Source organism: Perissodus microlepis, chromosome 6 (assembly GCF_051167445.1).
Source record: "Perissodus microlepis isolate ML-2025 ecotype Zambia chromosome 6, ASM5116744v1, whole genome shotgun sequence".
Classification (NCBI taxonomy): domain Eukaryota; kingdom Metazoa; phylum Chordata; class Actinopteri; order Cichliformes; family Cichlidae; genus Perissodus; species Perissodus microlepis.
In genome coordinates this window covers 26,076,405-26,097,367 of record NC_140466.1, presented here as the reverse complement: position 1 = coordinate 26,097,367, position 20,963 = coordinate 26,076,405, and the positions used below count along the sequence as shown (strand labels likewise).

The window sequence follows — 20,963 nt, the reverse complement described above, 5'->3', positions numbered from 1 at the left end:
CGACAGAAAAGCCGATCAGCTGATCATTAAGCAGTTTCACGATTGAAGTAGCAGTAGGGGAGAGAGAGAGAGAGAGAGGGGCAGTCGCTCCATATATCTGTTGTTAAGCTTAACGTGGAAATGCTTTACAAACATTCAGAGATGAACTTACACACTTGCTTTACTTCTCTCTGGGAAAACTTCCTCGGAGATGAAATGCTGGATTGCTAGCAAGGCTACAAATACACACAGCCGCTCTATCACGTGATGCATACTCCTGCAACGTGCTACGGTTATGAGCCGAGTTGCGCCGTGTAGCAAGTTTTGTGGGGTGCTTTTTTGATATTTAATGGATCGGATTACATTTTTTATTTCTCGCCGATATCCGATCCAGTAATTTGGGTCAGTATCGGACCGATACCGATACGTAATATCGGATCGGTCCATCTCTAATATATATTAGACTTAATAGTTACTATATACAGTAATGGACTTCTATTCATTTTACATCAAATTAAAACTTTGGGTGTCAGATAATTATTTATTAAAAGCTAGACATTTTAAATGAGAATAAGAAAGAAAAGTATGTCTTTGTGCTCCCCTTTTCCCTGTTAATGCCCTATCGGCCCCCCTGGCTAAACTTTGCTAGATCCGCCCCTGCACAGTTACCAGCTTCAGCTACTTAGAAAAGGATCCTGGTGTAGAAAGTAATATTAAATAAATTCTAACAACAGCTTATCAAGCTTAAACGTGCTGCTGTTGTTTATCCACTGGTTTCCTCTTTCTGGTGCAAAGTGGGCCAAAAACAAAAGGGAGAGACGGACTCGCGACAGAAAAGCCGATCAGCTGATCATTAAGCAGTTTCATGATTGAAGTAGCAGCAAGAAGAGGCAGTCGCACCATATATCGTTTGTTAAGCTTAACGCAGGAATGCTTTACAAACATTCAGAGATGGACTTACACATTTCCTTTACTTCTCTCGGGGATAACTTTGTCGGAGATGAAATGCCGGGTTGCTAGCGAAGCTCCAAATGCTATCCAGACCACCGACAGATCCCGCATGCCACAGCCGCTCTATCACGTGATGCATACTGCTCCGACGTGCTAACGTTCTGAGGCGAGTTACGGCGTGTTGCAAGTTTTGTGAGGTGCTTTCGTGATATTTAATGGATCGGATTACATTTTTTATTTTTCTCCGATATCCGATCCAGTAATTTAGGTCAGTATCGGATCGGATCGGTCCATCTCTAGTACATTTACATATTTTTGTATCTATAAAAAGGAAGCTGACACACGCAAGACTTTATCAAAGGTGTGAGCATCACAGCAGCTGCCTTTGTGTCAAAGTAGCTGAAGATAAAACACAGAAAAAGATGAAGGCGATTTTCCTGGCCTGGGATTTTATAAAAATATTCTGCAGTACATCAAAAACGAAAGAAAACCATTAATCAACATATGAACATTACCTCTGAAGTTACAGCGGTTTTATTACAGACACGGCTAGGCGTTTTGCATTTTGCATAATTTTAAAAAGTTTAAATTTGTTCAGTATTGAACGGCAGAAATTAGGTTTTCTTTTCGGAAGTATATAAAACGGAAAAAAAACGTCGGCGACAGCGCTGTAAACAACAGTAGACTTGTGCATAACAAGCAAGCGAATAATGACACACAAGAAAACAGATTTTTAGACGGGAAACTGTTGTTGAAGTACAGAGAGAGAGAGGGAGAGAGAGAGAGCTGTGCATCGTGGTAGAAGCAAAACAGCAAAAGTCAGAGGGAATCCATGATGATGTTTATGTGAACCGTAGTTTGGATCTTCTTTTGCTGCTGGTTCGGTCAATATTGTTTGGAGAGACATCAAACTAACAGCTTTAGAATCAGCGCATAAAGGGCGTGAACACAAAGCGCGGACCCGCCGACAGATCAGAATCAGCGAGCTGTCGGCTTTCAGCCCCGACTGTGAGAAAGGCGACATCTAACTGATTCTGATCCGCGGGTTGCGCTGTGTGTTTAAGTCTTTGTGCAGATTCAGAATCCGTGTTCCTGCTCTCATTTACTGTCTTAGCTGTTTGGTGGTTGTTGAAATTTTGTGAGATTTCACCAGAGATTCTGGCATTTCGGGCAAAATAAATTTATATTAAAAAATCGATTCAGGATTTTAATGAATCGATTTTACGTTATCCAAGCCAGAATCGATTTTAATCGATAAATCGATTCTAAAAACCCACCCCTAGCGTTAAGGCATCCACACAGCATTTTCGCAGGAAATGCAAATTTTTCTAGTTTGGATTTACTTTCATGTTGAGATCAACATGAACGATTTTGATTATGAGCTGTAATGTTATAGCCATGTCAAGTACGCTTACTACGAGCTTCGACGCTGTTAAACGACGGTATGTGCTCCCTTCGAAACTGTGATCTCAGCGTTGTTTTAGCAAATAACAGTTTTGTTTTGCGATATCGCGGGAAAACTACTTTACCCAGAAGCCTAAATTCCAGCGAGGTCTCTGATTGGTGCTGTTCGCTGTTACCATGGAAATGTTCAAATGTTCCAGGAAGGTCGTATTATATTTTATTACACACACAGAAACAAACAAAAAAAACAATATATATATATAATGTTCTAAGACAGCACTACGGAAGCTCTTGGCATTGGAATCCGGGATTTGCAGTACATTATGAGTAGTGTAGTGTGAGAAGGATGAGTCATTTCTTCACCCTTAAAACCTTCGCCTTTTTTTTCCATTTCCCACTTTAGAAATTCAGATCACAAGTTTTTTTGTTCATAGTTCACCTCGTAGATGGATGAGTTTGTGAATTTGAGGCTTAAAACTCTTTTCAATGAGCTTTAAAAAAACTACCTGCTTTTTACACCAGTAAACTTTATTCATATCCGGTCCGGTTTTGGCTTTACTGAAGTCGTTTTGATGTCATTATTTTTCGGTTTTAAAATGAAAACATTAACGGAACTATTGAGAAAGTAGCCAGAAAACGGCGCCAGAAAAAGGAAGGACCGGAAGTTTACTAATATTCACCTGACCTGTCTGGCAAATAAATTGTAAGCCAATGTAGTTTGTTGTTGTTATTTTAAAAACGCTGAACGTCCGGACAGATGGACCCAAAGGGACCCTCGCTTTATGCAGTACGTACCTTTCAATGCACATTAAATTGATTGCCACGTCAACAGCGCGCTTGTTTCCTTATACTGATGTTTAACTGCACGCGGAAGTTAGCTTGTGAGCTAGCTGGCTAGTTGAAGCTGTCGGCTAAAAACAACACGATGAGACGTGAATTAGCTGCGACTCTGCTTCTCTTGTTCCGCAGCAGGTTTGTTTTGGAAATAATTAATTAGTAAATGTTTGCTCTATATATCTCTACCGAGTTCTTTAACTCATGAATATGTGCCCATTTCCCTTATTTTCAGTGCCGATATTGAACCGAGATTAAGAACTGAAACCCTATATTAGCTTCTTTTTTTCTTTTAGTAGCCAGCACAAGTGGTGTAGAGTAAGCACACCATAAATTGTCCTTACGCTTCTAAGTGCCTAAACCTTGACTGACTAGCCTTAAATACTCGTTAGTTTTGCATACATTTTCGAAGTGCACACAAACCTTAAAGCCAGACCTGCTTAGTCTGCTCTCAAATTAATTGCAGACCTGCTTCTGGGTAAGTTTGGGAAGTCATTGTTTTCAGTCACCACTTATTACTTCTATCAGACCCAAAAGCCCATAGTGAATTTGAGATAAAACCCGTTTAAATTTGCTGCTTCTTCCTGTAAACAGCTGCTAAATCAACTCAAACTCAAGGATCTGATCACACTTAATGAATTTAAGGTACTTTTAAGCGACCTGGCGGCAGTTGCATAAAGCATGTATGTGTTTGTTTTAGCAGGCAGGCTCCTCCGCAGATATGACACGAAGCATAGAGGAAGAGCCTTTGGTGGATGGGCCCCTGATCTCTGCTGATGCCCTCCACTCTGCCATCAGGAGAGAGTTTCAAACTGTGCCAACACACTGCCATGCCATCCTGCTGACTCTGCTGAATGTATGATATGCACACATTTGCACATACGCAGTGTTCACCAAGTCATTAAATACCAGTAAGTCTCAAATCCTCTACTCTCTTGTTCTTTTCAGGTTGTTTATGTTGTGTTGTCAGTCTGCGTGGCAGTGCTGTGTGTATTAAAATTCGGCCAAGAGGAAGTGTGTAAGAGTATTTTGGGGAGAGTCCAAGGCGACAGTGTCATCGTGTTCGCAAAGTCGTGTTTATGGATTCTGGTGCTGGTGTTCACGGGCTGCGTGCATCACCACCACAGTCGTGCTCGGAGCAGAGGATACCTGCGGTTTTACAGACAAACGCAGAGGCTGAAACAGGTGCCGTTCATCATACACTCTGCAGGTACAACTTTTCATGAGGATACAGTGACTGAATCTGTAATGGGCAGTGTTATCCACAAGGTGGCAGTAATCCTAAAACATAAGTAAGTGTTTATATTTCTGTGTGTGTGAACAGGAAACGCTCTGCTTATGACTCTTCTGGCTGCGAGATTACCACAGACTGTACACGTCTACGTGCTGCTCAGTATTCTGGGATTTGAGGTCTTGTTGACATTGCCATACCTGCTGTATTACATAGGTAAAGTGATCTTATTTTAATGTTGAGTAAAAGAATCTCAATTGGGGATTTAAGATTGACCCTTTTGTAGGACTGCAGACAAATTTAAGGTTTCTAAAATAATGTATATAGACCTTTAACATCAAATACTCAGGCTTACATTCTGAAACACCAAGACAATTATTTTTTGAAAGATGAAACTCGAGCTCCTTGTTGTCAACCAATTAGTCCGCACATGTACTTGTTCTTTCCTACCTTCCCTGTCACATCTAAATAGTTTAACCTTGAAGTTGTAGAGTAATAAACCATTTTAAAAATGAAATATACATTTGAAAAAGGGTAGGTATAGACAAAATATACAGTTTTAAAATTCTTTAGGAAGAAGAAACTGAAATATAATTTCCTTTACGTACAGATCAGATAAACTCGTTGTGGTCAAACTTCAGTCTGGGCGTGTTTTGGGACGTGTGTGAATAAAGACAGAATGCAATCATTTTCAACTTCATACACCAATATTTTATTCACAATAGAACACTGAAGATGAATGAAATGTTTAAAATGAGATGTTTTAATATTCTTAAAAAATCTCAGCTCACTTTGAATTTCTTCAGCGGCAACACATCTCAAAAAAGTTGGGACGGGGAGAGCAAAAGGTTGGAAAAGTAAGTGGTGCTAAAATGAAACAGCTGCAAAAACATTTTCAACTAATCAGGTTAACTGGCAACAGGTCAGTGACTTTCGTATAAAAATGAGCATACTGGAAAAGCAGAGTTTCACTTATCTGCACAAAAACAGCATCTATAAATTGTGGAAGATTTTAAAAAATAATGTTCCTTGAATGGCTATATCTCATCTGGAGTACATTAAGAATCTGGGGAAATCTCTCTGTAGAAAGGAACAAGACTTAGGGTCACTACTGGATGCCTGTGAGCTTCAGGCCCTCAGCCAGCACTGCATTAAAACGGATATACAATATCAGTGAATTCTGTTATTACATTCATTATTATTATTATTATTATTATTATTACATACATCTACATTTTATACAGCATCCTGTATTGTATATCAGCTGCAAAAAGGCAGCACATGGAAAAATAAAGAGGAAGTCCATGCTTAGCTTAATCATTCTTCTATTTAATAACTGTTAAAGACATTTTCTTCTCTTTCCTAAAAAGCCGCCTGGCAGTGAACAAAAGCTGTTTTCACTCATGCACTACAGCCCCTAAACCTTTTATTTTTTTATTTTTTTTAAAGACATTTTTTGCCCTAATCAGTCGAGGCAGACATTAAACAGTCTTTAACCTGCCTGCTTTCTAGTAAAGTCTGTGTAATGTTTGACTGAATCCTTGTGGGAATAGAGCAAGTAATTGTCCAGAGAGTTCATAGCGAGCGAGAAAGTGGGTGTCCTGTGTCTGCCACATGTAAGATAATGCACAGACCAGGTTTTTCCAGATATTTTCCAGAGTTTCATTGTGAAAACAACTCTTGACTGAATACCAAATATCAGTTTGTTTTGTTTTGGGTTTTTTTCATGTTTTTTCTCAGATTAAAAAACCCAGCTGATATAAGACCTCCAGAGACATGTTTGGGACTTTATCTCTACCACATTCACTGGCTTCCATACAGCTTGTAGAGTTTAATGTAATAACACTTTTTTACTGTTGGTTCTCAATCACTAGTTCATAATAAGAGTGTGTTTTTTGTGCTGCAGCATCACTAATTAGATAGCAGCTCTAACATCAGCTGTTTTTTATATTGAGAGGCACACCCTGTAGATTACATTACACACACACACACTACCCCCACACTGTGTCTTAGTGCGTTTGCATTACAATACCTGCCCTGCCCTTTTCAGACTCGACAGCATGACAATCAACCATTCAACTCTCTGTCCACCCTCCTTCTCTCTGCTGATCTGCTGATTCTTTGCTTCAGATTCAGCACGGTGTTTGCAGACTTTGAACACTGTCTGTGTGTCCACTGTGTGCGTTTCCTTTGCCTTAGCCCTCAAGAACAAACTGGTTAAATTTAGCTATTGTTATTTAACCCTGTGATACACATTTCAGATTAAGTAGCTTTGGTAGCTTGTTGGCTCGAAGCAGCGGCTATTAACGGAAAGGTCCTTCACTGTGACGCTGCTTTTTGTAGTATAAAACTAATTGTTGATTAGGATGGTGAAACCAAACTAATCTACAAAATTTTTTATCATCTGTTTTTTTTTGTTTGTTTGTTTTTAATGTCAGGTTAGCTAAAAGTTTGCTTTTTATGTACAAACAGCCTTTAGAATCAGACTTGCAAACAGTGTGATGCATTTTTAAAAAGGCAAAAAATAAAAAGCACAGAACCATAATCTAGCCATGAAATGCATTAAATGCATGCTTTCCACACATGCAGTGAAATAAGCAGGTGATGCCCAGCATGCCTAAAACCAAATCAGTTTTCATACAGGAGGACCGGGTATAGTAGAAGACACTGCTGTGTTCAGATGGTTTTACAGGGCAGAGACTCAGATTTACTTCATTTAATTGTACGTAAGTATTTTATAAGATGAAGCTATACACAGCGTACATGCACAGCTGTAAATTAAGTCAACGCCTTATTTTAATATAAATCTCTAGAAATTCTTGAAAATCCCAGTTTTCCATTTGAGGCACATCAAACTAAACTGTGTTGTAGCAGGAAGTCAAACTTTAGTTCAGGGGAAAGGAATCAAAAGCAGACGCACCCAAAGCAATTCTTAATTTTTTGATTTTATGAAGTAGTTCACTGATTTAAAATCTTCTTATGTGGTTCACATTACGTGTCTGAGAAGAATAGACGTTTTAAAGAAGGAAAGAATTTTTTTGTTTGTTTGGTTTTTAGTTAATAAGGCACTAAAAAGGTATCTGGTTTCATTTGGCAAGTTATCTGGGTTATACAGATTTGTTTTTCTGCCTTTGTTGAAGAACGGGGAGGAACCACAGGAAATGAATGAGAGAGATGTGACTAAAGCCCCCCCAGGTGCTAGTGATCTGGAGACGTTGTGGCTCATGGTTGGCATCTTAACCCCTAACAAACGCAACCGCTACATCCATCCACCTGTTTCTTTTAACTGCTTATCCAGCTTAGAGGAACTGAGGCTTATCCAAAGTGTCAGAGGGTGAAGATCGCAGCAACATATGACAAAGATCTGTTTTTAATCAATTGTGTGAATTGCAATTTGTTGCCTTCAAAAATACCACGATGCGATATTGTCGTAATCGGCATTTAACAGTATTTTGCCCAGTGTGTGTGTGTGTGTGTGTGTGTGTGTGTGTGTGTGTGTGTGTGTGTGTGTGTGTGTGTGTGTGTGTGTGTGTGTGTGTGTGTGTGTGTGTGTGTGTGTGTGTGTGTGTGTGTGTGTGTGTGTGTGTGTGCTTGAAGTCCTGCCTCCCTCTGAGTGCGTAAAGAAAAACTCCTGTTAAAGATGCTAAATCAGAGGATGCTGATATTGAAGAATCATGTGATGAAAGGAAATCCATATTAAAGTTGTGTTTGGCAGCTGAGGGGCACAGATGTGAGATGAAGATACCGAAGAGCCACAGAGAAAAGATTAGAGGCATTAGGATTTAACCTAGCCAAAGGGTAGCCCTCACCCCCTTCACCCTCTTCACCCATGGGAGACCCATGCACATTGTCCCTGTGTTTACAGTGCTGGTTTTTCAGTGTGTTTGTGTGTGGTGGGGGGTGTCCCTGGTCACCGGTTGCATTCCTGCTCAGATCAGTGCAGTCAGGCATAGCACAATCAGAACGATGCCTCACAGCACGAACCGAGCACAAACAGGCACCCCGACAGATCGGAGAGAGTCACGGTGGCACCAGTGAGGTCGTGAAAAAGAAAATGAAAAAAGCAAACTCTTTTTCTTCTTTTTCTCAGAGAGAGATGTAATGCCTGCAGCCATAAAGTCCATGCAGGAAGGCCTCGTTCAACTTGTCTTTGAAGTGCGTGCCTGATTGTGATTGCGTGTGTGGGTATGTGTCTGTGCTCGTGTGTGTGTGTGTGTGTGTCTTTGAAGGTTTTCTGTATGTTTCGACCTCTCTCATTTTAACATGAATACCCTCTCCTCTATAGACCTCCTTGCACATCAAAGCCATGCTCCGGCCTTCAAAGGCCTACCTTACATCTCTCTCTTCTGGCTGGCCAAGAACTTAGTGTAAGCACTGCAGGGCACAACAGAGACACACACACATTGATGCTGATAGCTGCAGTATAACCCAATCACACACCAACCCCATATACTGCATGATGGGGAGAAGTAAAACAAGACTGAATCACTTTTAAAGATTCAAACCACATTTTTGATCAGGAGGTCCTCCATTATTTTATCATTATTAGTATTTTTATTATTATTTTAGAATATATTTGTTTGATGCCTGTCAGTGCAGACTAAAAGTGAATATTTAATCTCTCACACCATTTTATGAATGATAAATAATCATTGATGTTTAATGCTTGGAATATTTTTCCCTGCAGGTAAATGATAAATGTTAATGTGCCTCTTTAATGCGCCTCATTCAACAAACCTCGCTATATATAGTAAATGTGGGGTAGTTTGCATGAAAAATTACCCTGTGCTCATTGTTTGCAATACTGTGGCTTACTTTATCTATTTACTGATAGAAAAGACTCTTAGACAACGTTACTTGTAAAGGAAAACATGCTCTTGGCTGACCTACTTGCAAAAGATCTATAGTTATTGGAAACTGAGCGCTGGCGTTCTTCTTTCTACCCACTGATTGCTACACCGGAAGCCTGGGAGTTTTAGGATTCAGAGCAGTATCTTAGCTGTTCCCAGGACTGCACTGCTCATCATCTCAGATGTTGAACCTGTTGTGTGTTCTCCTAGCCTAATATACCAAATTCCACTCCTCTGTCCACCATCTGTTCCACTGGTTCCTTCAGGCCCTGCTACTTCTCCGTCTTCTCGTGCTCCTTCTTTCTGATGTTATTGTCAGCTGGGATTACCACATCTGTCACAGCTGGCCTCCTCTGCTTCTCGTCAGCCACCGCTGTGTCTGGCCGGTTAGTCAGCAGCTGCTCGTGTGTCTGGAACTTGAAGTTCCACAGGGTCTCGGCTCTGCTGTTCTCAACCACTTTTCACTACTCTGTGCCCGACTTTGATGTACTTTCATAGCATATACTACACCTAGAAGGCATCACCGCTGCTTCTCTCTGTTATCTTTATGCTTTCTGTTCAAAAGTGTGTTCTTGCTGGTTCCTCTCAGTTATGTGGCTAGGTCATGGTGGTGCATTGATGCTCTTTGGCTAAGAGAAGGAGGATTGTGGGAACTTTACCAAAGCTGTTATGCAGATGTACTTGCATGTGCTCCTTCAAAAACATTAAGAATCTCAAAGCTTTGTTGAAAAGTATGGCTTCAGTCAGTAGTTTTCATTGTTTTGCTTTGCTTCACTAGAAAGACTCTTGTGGTATATTGTAACGCTTGTCTTTTCGTGGTAGAAGTTGTAACACCACAAACTTTAACAAGAGTAACCCACATAACTGGTTGTGGGACATATTTTTGACACTGCCCCCTGCTGATAGTGCATAGCTACAACAATGTAGACGTGGGTCTGCAAAGCCGTGCCGCACCGACACTACCGGCGCACTACCATGCTGGGCGCATTCGCTCTTAGCACTTCTGCAGCTTCGCTGTTGTCACCTGGAAATGGGCCTTCCTGGATGGGTCATTGAGGCTTCTCAGATGCGAGCAGACCAGGCATGAGCGCTGTCTGTCCAGCCGTGAGAGTCTGTAACAGGAACATGTGAAATGTATCACTTCCTTTACACTGCCCAATCCATCCATCCTGGTGTGTCTGTCTGTTGAAGTCGGAATTTTACTGAAGCAGATGCCTGCAGCGCTGACAGTGTGTCTGCTAAAACGAAATGTAAATACATCATTTTATGATGTTAATAAGATTTTTCTTGCCGCATGCAGCGCATGCTTTCCTTAGATTTATTTGCGTTGTTAAATATTCTAATTAATGTAAGTTAAAACGGCTAAATGTTCAAATATATTTAAAGTAAAATGAAATCTGCAAAGCTTTCAGTGACATTTGTCCATACATCTGCTTTTTAAAATATATATATTTTTGAAAGGCATTTTTCGTGTATGAAACTTGGGAATTTTAATTATTGAGAAAAATCAAGAGTGAATACACGCAAAATCTGATCAAATTAGAATTTCCTTTTTCATTTCTACTCATTTTATTATTGCTTGAACAAAAAAAAGCATTTTTTTTTATTTTTATTTTTAAATATATGAAAGCGTTTTTGTGAGCTGGGAAAATGGTTGATTTTTTTTCTCTCCTGGTATTGTAAATATTTCAGAGCAGTTTGTGATTTTTCTGCATCAAACAAAGGCTCATCGTGACATTTTGCCTTTATACCTTTTGCTTTTCTCTCCTCCACCTCATTTCTGAGGAATGTAGGAATGTCTCTCTCCCACAAATACTTACTTATTATTGCTTTATTTACTTGTGAGCACACACACAGACTTAGGGCCTCATTATGCAGGAATGTGTAGCATTTCTTTGGATTGTGTGTGAGTGTTGATGTTGAGATGCTGCACTGTAGCAAAGTAAAGATAGTGCTCTTTAGAACCTCCCTGACAATTTCCTCTGGCTAATGACGCTCAAGTCTTATCAATACTCGGCCAGCTCCTCCCTCTGGCCTTCATCGCAGCCTCACCCATACAGGCTTACAGACGTACTCAAACCGTAGCCTTGTGACCCTAAAAACTCCTCCAGCACATATTTTGTTTGCAGCTTCTCTTACTGTAAGCTATTGGACCCACCATACACACACCTTGCTGCTAGCACCACCCCTTAGTAAAGGTGCATGTTTAGGGTGTGAGAATTAGAGGTTTAAGTGCAGGATATGGCAGCCCATAAGAACTAACTGCAGGATATAACAGCCTCTATGTGTTTAGGAGAGTCAGAGGGATGAAAAACAATTAAAAAAAATAAAAAAAAAGTGTCATGTTTCTCACCTAGGCGATTATCGTGGGTAGAAACCTGTCACTGCTCAATAATGTCTGTGTGTCTTTCCAAGCAGTCGGCAGCATTAAAACTCTGGTTTGATGATTTTATTGCAAGGCTAAGAGCTTTTTGTTTGCTTTTCTAGTTAAAGTGATGCGGTTCAACAGAGAGCGCGCTGCACCAGATGTGAGCCAGGAAGAGCTTTCACACACCTACAGCGTCACCAACGCACCGACTGAGACGGGTTTCAGGTACAGCAGTTTCACTCAGGCACCCACAGAAGTGTCGCTGTGCTCAGATTTAAGTTTCCTCTGTGGAGACACATGAATTGAATGAATGTGATTTTAAGCCATAGCAGCATGAGTTTCCATTTTAAAAGGGATCAGTTTTAGAGCATCTCCCGTGATCGGTTTACCATTTACCTCACATTCAGATTGTAAAGATTACAAAATAACTTTGGTAAAAAGGACAATTTTATGATGTTAGTGCTTTATAGATGCAGTCATTAGGGCCTGAGGAGGCACAACATGAGACTTGGTGCATGTTTTACAGGCTTCCTTTGTGATCTTTTTGTTTGTTTGTTTTTTGTTTCATAGTGAATTAAATGTTTTCAGTGAGTGAGGTGCTCTAATATGTGCAGACTTTAATTTCTTACTGAAACAAGCAAGCCCTGGCTGGCAGCATATGTTGCTTCCAAACCTGTGTGTATATACAATCAGATACCAAAACATGTGAGACAGGGTCATGTGTAACATCCAGTCTTCTTTTAACAAGTCTGTAAACATCTGGGCACTGAGGAGAGGAGCTGCTGGAGAGGAATGTTGTCTCATTCTCGTCTAATACAGGATCCTAGCTGCTCAGTCTTGGGTCTTCTTATTTTCCATTTAATGACTGGCCAATTTTTATTTTTTTATATTATGTTTTTTTTTTTTATTCGGGTAAGATCTGACCTGCAGGCCAGTTAAGCACCTGGACTCTTCTGCTACAAAGACATGCTGTAGCAGTAGATGCAGTGTGTGGCTTAGCATTGTCTTGCTCAAATATGGAACGTCTTTCACGAGTAAGACGTCACCTGGATGGGAGCGCGTGTCACCCCAAAAGCTGTGCGTATACCTTTCAGCATTGATGATGCCTTTCCAAATGTACATTGACACTAATGGACCCCGAAACCATCAGAGATGCTTACTTTTGAACTGAGCACCGAAGCAAGCTGGATGCTCCCTCTGCTCTTTGGTGTTGTCTGCAAAAGGAATTTCAAATTTCAATTCGTCTGACTACAGAACAGCTTTCCACTTTGCCTCAGTCTATTTTAAATGAGCTTCGGCTCAGAGATGATGGTGGCATTTTTGGACCCTCACACTCTTTTTGAAGATTTTGTAGACATTTTTTTTTATTGCTGTATAGTTTGAGAAATATTATCCTTGTCAACTAGTTTCAGTGTGTCTTTCCATCAAATTCAAACTGAGGACAAAGTCATCCATCATTGATACATGTGATTGATAATCACAGTGTAAAAGTTAGGATGGTAAACGTTTATTTGGTTTCTTCTAATTAGAAAATTTATTTTCACATGTTTCACATTTACAAAGATTTCTGGCTTCTTTTTTTTTTTTCTTATACTAGAAGTGGGGAGGCGGAAATGTGTGATTGACTCAAAGTGTATTTGTTGTCATGTTGGAGTAATTTAGTGCAAACATGTATCATGTTGTTGTGTTTATGTGTTTTTGGACAGCAGTAGAACTTCACAGCACAGAGAAATGAACTGTATCACAGAGTAGACAGTTTACAGAGTAATACTTGAGATAACCCTCGCTGGTTTAGTGTTTTTGATGCAGCAGTTTTCCTTTAATGAACAGACGAGGCTGGTATTCTTGTATGAGGATCTTTTACAAACTCTTATTTTTGTTACAGAGGAAGCTCTAATCTGGAGGAGGTGGTGGAGAAACAGGCCGATCTGATCGAGTACCTGAAACAGCACAACACCATACTGAGCAAGAGGCTGCTCAACCTCACTGCACAGCACTAACCACAGTTTGGCCTCCTCCTCGATGCCAGACGAGGACACCCTCCAACACTCTGGGGAAAAAGAGCCTGATCATTTAACTCTACAAGGAATTTAAAAAAAGCAATTGGAGGCTTTAAAAGAAGGGGGAAGCTGTGGGCAAATGCACCTGTACACACAGACTGAGTGAGAGGGCTCCTCTGTGGGGCATCTTCACCTGAAATGGACAGATAATGGAGGAGGAGGTGAACTGAAAGCGGGAGGCCAGTTAAAGAGGCAGAGGGGAGAAGTCGTGGGTCACAGATCAGAGGTGGGTGGGGGGGTTATCACTGTGCCACGACCCCCGGTGACCCACGTGTGCTGCTGCTTTTTGTTGCTGTGAAAGAAACAGAGCGGTGAAATTGCTCTAAAGATCATCTTAACCGAGCAGGGAGAGGTTATCACTTATCAGCATCAAACTAAACGAGAGCGGTTAAACCATGCTGTAAAACGTGTAAGTGCTTTTTATGTATCTAAAAATGTGTGTGACGGTGGTTTATTTGGGGAGTGTGTTTCTTTGTTCAGTCACTGGATTCGTTTGTGATCAGATTTCAATAAATCTTTAATATTCTTGTGATTTTTAAAGCCTTTTCACTGCGAGAGTTGAGACAGTATCCAAGTATGTGGCAACTGCTTTGTTTTTGTCGGCGAGTGTTTATCTTGTGTGATGTGGTGCAAGAGCACGAAACAATAGAAACACAGCAGTGTCAACATCAGCTGGAGTAAATGCCTGGGCTCGTCATTGTCATCGTCATTTGAAGCCTTGGTGTTTGTTCCCCATTGTGTCTCTTTTATGCTCCGGCATCCGTAACTCCACAGGGAGCGCAATATTTACAAGGGCTTTCCCGTGTGGCTTCAGATGAGAGTGCAGATTTAATAGGAGGCCTTCAGGTAACGGGATCCCCCGTTTGATCCGGGGCATTTAACATTTATATATATATATTTTTAAACCTGTTTTGTCAAGAGTTAAGTGTAATCTGGATGTAGTGCATTGCATCTTTACCACAAACACAATCAAAACACAGTTTTCTTTTTTGTTTTGTTTTTATTAAAAGTAATTCAATAAACATCTGAAGTGCATACAATATAAACAATTTGTAGCTATTCTAGGGGTATTTACAGCTCTTTGGTCCGCAGCTTTTTAAGTGGATTATTGAATATACTTGATGATATTGATTAAACGCTCGCATCCTATTTTCCCCGTTTTATCATTTGGAAGGAGCTCAAAACTGGCCGAGCCCAGCTCTGTGGTCGCCCGGCTGTTGTAGCTTTTCATGGTTTGATGAATATTCAGATTCTTGCTGCAGAAGCAGATACATGTACATTAAAGTCTTTGGGTGGCATCTTTGTGGAGTCCCATATCTCCCCTTCTTTCCTGGGCTCCAGCCGTGATGTTTCTGCCACAAACTGCGGTCCATATTCACATTTCTCTCCTCGAGTCTTCCCCATTGCAGTTCTTCTGACCTGTAATGGATAAAAACAGCATTTAGATATAAAGTCACCTTGAGTCCCCTCTTTCACCTCCTCCCAGTTCAGTTTGTGAGATTTATGTCCTCTGTTCTTCGTAAACATTAATCACACACACGCTTTTCCTGACTGCCAACCTGCCGGCCACGTAGCCTGTTTTTGTTAGGCTCGGCTCATAACCGCCTGCTATATATGAACACATGCATGAGTGAACGTCTCTTACCTCAAGGGAAGGGTACTCTGGAGTGCAGAGGCAGGCAGCGTCTGTGTGGGCAGTGGTGTCTGTGGTATTTTTTCCTCAGGTTCAAGAAATCTGGAGTAAAAGAGATGGTTTGATTGTAGATGTAAACAGATATTTAATTAAATTAGACTGCTATCAGGCAAAAAGCTGCTCATTCATGCGGTCTGCAGGTGGACGCCTGGCATATATAATTTTGAACCTTCTGCAACTCTATAACCTCTCCTGACCACTTTAAGAGTTTCTTTTCTTTATTGCAACCCATTTACAAACAGCTGGGACACACTCACCTAACACGTGATTATTTTTATACGTCCCTAATAAATCCAGACTGCCAGCCAAGCCCAGGAAGAGATAAACCGCCAGATGACTTTATGACTCCCCTCCCACCCCCTCTGCCTGTACCTCTGAAAGAAGCTGCCTCCCACCCCACCCCGAAGGTAGCCTGCTTGCCACTGCTACTCCATGTCATGTAAATAAAGCGCGGGTATTTGCATGAAGTTTTAACACTGCCATTAACAAAAGCGCTCCGGAGCGCCAGCCGGGGACAAAGGGCCCACCGGTCCGCTTTGCGGATCCCCCGGCGGCGCTCCGCTGTCCTCCACTCCTCCTTTTATCCTCTCATCATCGTGTCCTCGCCATCAGCACATGAACCTATATCACGACCCGAGGCACAAAACCTCCCCCTTTAACAGCACCCCCCCCCCCCCCCCATTTTTTTTCTTTTCTTTTCTTTTTTTTTTTTTGCATCTGCGCAAAGATAACCGCAAAAAAAGTCGAGAATTTGCGGGGGAAAGCGCACCTGCTACGAGGCAGGAACACTAAAACGTTTTTTTTTCCTTATTACAGATGGGGGTACTTATTTGTGGTCAGGCTAAAAGGAGGCTTTAAAAAGTGCTTTTCCTGCATTATGCGAAATCAATAAAAATCGACACTTAATTATCAGTGTCACTCAGCTGTAATTTGTTTATGAGACTGGAGCCTTTGAGCTGAGGAAGCTTGATTCCACCACTAAAAGTTTCATTTATTTATTTCCAAATAGTCAAAAAAAAAGTTTGACCTAATAACTCAAAACTGAGAAAAATAATTTCAAGTTACCGGGTGAAAATCTTTGAGATAATAACTGTAAATATTGACTATTTAACTTTTTCACAACAATTTTCACAACAAGCAGTGAATGCATCACCACTGTTATAAAGAAGTAACGTCCAACATCCCGTCAATAATTGGCCGTCAAATTATCTTGCGCACTTTTAACATTGCTTAGGTTAAAACAGAAAAATAAACGAAACTTTTCTATTAAAAGTTTTAAGTCTGTTTAACTCATAGGGTTAAGCTAATCTGTTTTATTAGTGACAGTTAACTATAGCTAACATAGTCCAAGCTTGTTGCTATGGATGCGAGTTTAAGGGTCAGTGCGCAGTGATTCAGAACGCTGCTGAACGGGACTATGTTTTGATCCATGTAACTGGTTGTAAAGCTTTATTTATGTATTTATTATTCTTTAAAAAAAAAAAAAAAAAAGTTGTATTGTACCTAGCAGACATTACTAACGTTAACGTTCAGATTTATAGGCGTCCCCCTTTAAATGGACTGGGCGGTGAAGTCTGAGGACGCTTACCTGGCTTGGCAGAGGAGACCGATGCTGCCATGACTGCGAGCAGCATGAGAAGGTAGAGCAGGTTGAATATCCTCATAGTTAGGTGGCAGCTGGTTTCAGGAGCTGAAACTTGTGATAATTTTCACAAATAATTCCGGAGAGTCCCTGTAGCTCAAATCCGGACTGGACTGGAGATGCTGAGTGTCTTTCAGATTTGCCCCTCTTCTCTTTTCAGTCACGAAATCCTCCTCTGGGAGAATCCAGTACGAACAAGTAGATCTCTTCTCAGGATAATCGCTATGTCCCTAAAGGAATGTGTGTGTCCAGAGTGATTGTCTCTGTGTCTGAGAGCGAAGTGACAAAGGTGCTTCTCCCCCTTCCTCCTTTATACAGCCTTTTTTAGAGGGAGGGGGGCTGGGTGGGTAGTTCCCACAACAGCCCCCCCCCCCATACACACACAAACTCTCTTTCCCTCAAACACACAAACACACATTTCGGCACATATTGACCCCACATGTAGAGGGGTAATTCAAATGACAGGAAGCCCCCTCCGTGCACCCTGAACTGCCCCTTGAACACACACTCTTATGCTGCGTTGCTGTATTTTGTGTGCGCAAGTGGCTGATATTTTCAAAGAGAGCGGAGCGAGCAGGCAGGGAAGATTTATCACCTGTAACATTAGAGCAAAGATTTAAGAAGCTGTGACTGGAAATAGCAGGTCCTCCAAGAACCAGATCCCGCCTGGCTCTCCCCTGCCCCCCAACAGATGAAGACACACACACACATATATACATCTGGAGCTTTTGGGTGTTGAGGTGGTGGGGGCAGTTTGCATCCAGCATTTTGGGGGGCAGCGGTCCTCCGAATGAAATCTAGGAGACGGCAGACTAATGGTGGCCAAATGATGGCCACGTCTCAACTGTCTGTGTAGATCTTGTACTGTCTCTGAGTGACAGCATGAAGGCCTGCCTCTGTAATGTTGGCTTTTAGTTGGTTGTTTCTCTCATCACATGGATAAACCATTACAGTTAAAAAAAAAAACCCCACAATATCCAGGTGAACTTGATAAATATCTTATAGCACAAGGATAACCAGAGAAGTAAACAAAGCATTCTGTGGCTAACTTATATAAAGATTGTTTAGTTATTCTTATTTTTCTGGCGTCATCCGATGAGAGGGAGCAGCAGAACCTCAGCAAGGATTTTTAGAGCCTTTGTTGCTGTTTTTGTGGGTGTACCTGTACATTAAAGTGTTAAATGTTGTGCAAAGTCTTCTCAGAGATCTAATCTTGTTCACATCCTTGGATTGGGGCATGATTTACATCAAATTTGGCTGACTTTAGAGCAGGGTTGTCAAACATAAAGCCCTGGGGTAAGAATCGGCCAGCAAAGACTCCAATCTGGATGGCTTTAGAAAATATGAGGGAAGGGATAAAGTCTGGATTTTTGACTGCATCATAGCTTTTCCCACTGATAAAAGACATTATTATTATTATGCCAAAAATGATTAAATAATCATTAAATAATATTTTTTTTTTTACAATGGATCCACAGTGAAATTAAAAATGAATACATAAATCAAATAAAGCAGAACTTTGCACATTTAAAAGCCCAAAGAGTGGTGCTGACAGGTTTTTCATTTACAATAGCAGCATTTCTCTCGGTTTTGCTTCTTTTGTTTGGTTTTGGTAAAAAGAGTCTGTGTTGTATAAGCGCTGTTTTTATTATGCCACATTCCAAGAAATATCCAGCCCTGCGTGGGTATCCGGGTAGCCCATCGTTGGGGTTTCCTGCAGCAGGTAACCCACTTCACTTGGCATTAGCTCTGCAGTCACCGGCTGCGCGCGGGGGGGGGGACTCATTAGTGTGTCTGCTGACGGCCGTCTCTGTGGACTGAGTCTCTCCATTCAGCACCCAGCTAATGAATTAACACATTAAGATGAAATGTCAGCCGTTACATGTGAATGAGGATTAGAGGAGCAGCAGGACACTAATGGACCGCAGGGCTTGAAACAGTCAGAGAGTCTCTGAACGAGCACCTGGGCCGTCAGCTCCGTCAGCTCTCAAGAATAAAGCCAAGGCCAGGGTCTTTGTGTTTTTTAGTGTTGTTTGTCGGTGTCGCATTTTGAAATGTTGCCTTTTATTGCTTTATGATGTTTGCAAAAATGCTCCTTGAAATGACAGAGATTCTTCCCCAACAACACACAAACATACACACACACATTCATCCTGCTGCAAACACTCTGCTGAGGTATGTAGTTTGTTTCTGTGGTGAGCTGCACTTTGCATATCAGCTGCCTTTGTCATTTAAAAAACTTTTATTTTCTCAATTTGAATATGCTTATTTGGTCTCAATTGTCATTCACAGCCACCTGGTATCCACTGCCCGCTAACTCCTGCCAGACCTCTGCCTCTCTGTGTTCCTCACTTTCTGTCTACCTGCCCTTTGGAGTAAGAGAGTAAGATTCATACCAGATTCTCCCACCAGGTCTTCGCTGCAGAGCGTGTTGTAATAATTTGCCCTTATAAAAGGGATTATTTGTGTTTACGAGGATTACCCAGCCTGCTTGAACACACCCCCGTGAGAGAGGCACACACAGACTGGGCGAGCTCTCACACTGCTGCAGTACCATGGCAGGGCTGCAGGTGAAGCTTGTTCTTTTGTGGCGTGAGAGCCATCTTTGGTTACTTAAACAGTGCAGTGCATTTTTGCATTGTATGAAGTGTTTAACAAACAACAAAATCCCCAAGCAAGCCCAAGATAACATGTGAAGATAATGAGTTGACATAGATAGAAAACAGAACAGCTGCAAATCCACTTTGGCTGTGGAAATGACTGAGAAGGATGAGTATTTATCTAAATTGTTTCTTTCTGCTTTGATAAAACAGCATCAGGATGTGTGCTTTATGTGTTCATGTGTGTGATGGAAACCATTTGGAAAGTGGATTTTCCTCTCTGAGTGTAAAGAAACCAAAATGCAGTCTTGCTACTTGTATCTGCGCTAAAACATCAGCCTCTTTTTGGATTAGAGCAAGAATTTTATTAGCTGATTAAATACTTTTTGTCAGTATTTTTCAAGCAAAAAGTCTCAAAAAATTAAATTAGACAGACTACTGAAATTGTAAAACTCAAAAGTCTGAGTTTGGGCAGTTTGTCCAGCATAGCAGTAAACGTTAATAGATTTATTTGACATTACAGAACCATGATGTGACTAAATGAGGAAAAATAGCTGGTAGCAAATTATTTGCAGCCTTATGTGTGACCATTTATTTGAAACATTCCCAAGTACCAGCCCCGTTATTAATCCCGTCGCTCAGCGTGCTCACATTTTAGTCTAATGTGTGCCTGAACTCAGCAGGCAGTGTGCTCTGAATTAGTGTGCAGCTCAGAAAACAGTTGGACTGCAGGGCTGCTGTTATTACGAGTGTTAACAGCAGTCCTGGTTTTCCCAGCAGCTGTACTGACTTTACAGCATCTCCTCCCCTCCTCTTAAAGTTTCACTTTCTTCTTTTCCTCTGTCATCATCTCCTGGCCGGGATCAGCAGATAAGGAGCTTTCTTTATCTCTGACAAAACTTGCTTGAAAGAACAGTGCTCCATAAAATGCCCCTGTAACTTTTAGACTTGGGTGATCATTAGCACATATCATTAAAACACTGAAATGGTAATATAAGGTACATGCTGTAGATGGGTGAACAGTAGAACTTTTTAGTGAGGTTTTTTCCCCATTGAGCTTCCAGATCACCGTTCTTGAAAGTCTTTTCAACTTCGCTGGAGGCATAAACAAAAGACAGGTCATCCTCTCAGTTCCTTAACACACTATTTTCAAACATTTACCTAGCACACAGTTAATGTGGCAAATCAACGCCCACTTTTTTATACTTGATATCAATCACATAGGTCGATACTGATGTTTAGCTGATATGGCAGTACAGTTGTAGATTTGATGATGGTTGAGGATCTGGTGATTCTCTGTGCCACAGTTTTTAATTTGCATTAGAGATAGAACAAAATAAACCCAATAAAC

General features: G+C 41.1%; 1 protein-coding gene across 4 annotated transcripts; it reads left to right on the top strand.

Annotated features, from left to right (window-relative positions):
* Window positions 1-2,960: 2,960 nt before the first annotated feature.
* Window positions 2,961-14,209, top strand: tmem192 (transmembrane protein 192). Of its 4 annotated transcripts, none has more exons than XM_084931692.1 (6): window positions 2,961-3,121; window positions 3,872-4,024; window positions 4,117-4,378; window positions 4,493-4,615; window positions 11,737-11,842; window positions 13,503-14,209. In XM_084931692.1, the coding sequence occupies exons 1-6, from the start codon at window positions 3,092-3,094 to the stop codon at window positions 13,615-13,617; spliced, it is 789 nt and encodes a 262-aa protein (XP_084787818.1). In that variant the 5' UTR covers window positions 2,961-3,091; the 3' UTR covers window positions 13,618-14,209. The 4 variants fall into 4 exon arrangements, with proteins under 4 accessions (XP_084787818.1, XP_084787817.1, XP_084787820.1 ...); XM_084931691.1 differs by having other exon boundaries at window positions 3,869-4,024; XM_084931694.1 differs by lacking the exon at window positions 2,961-3,121 and adding an exon at window positions 3,194-3,306.
* The last annotated feature ends 6,754 nt before the right edge of the window (window positions 14,210-20,963 follow it).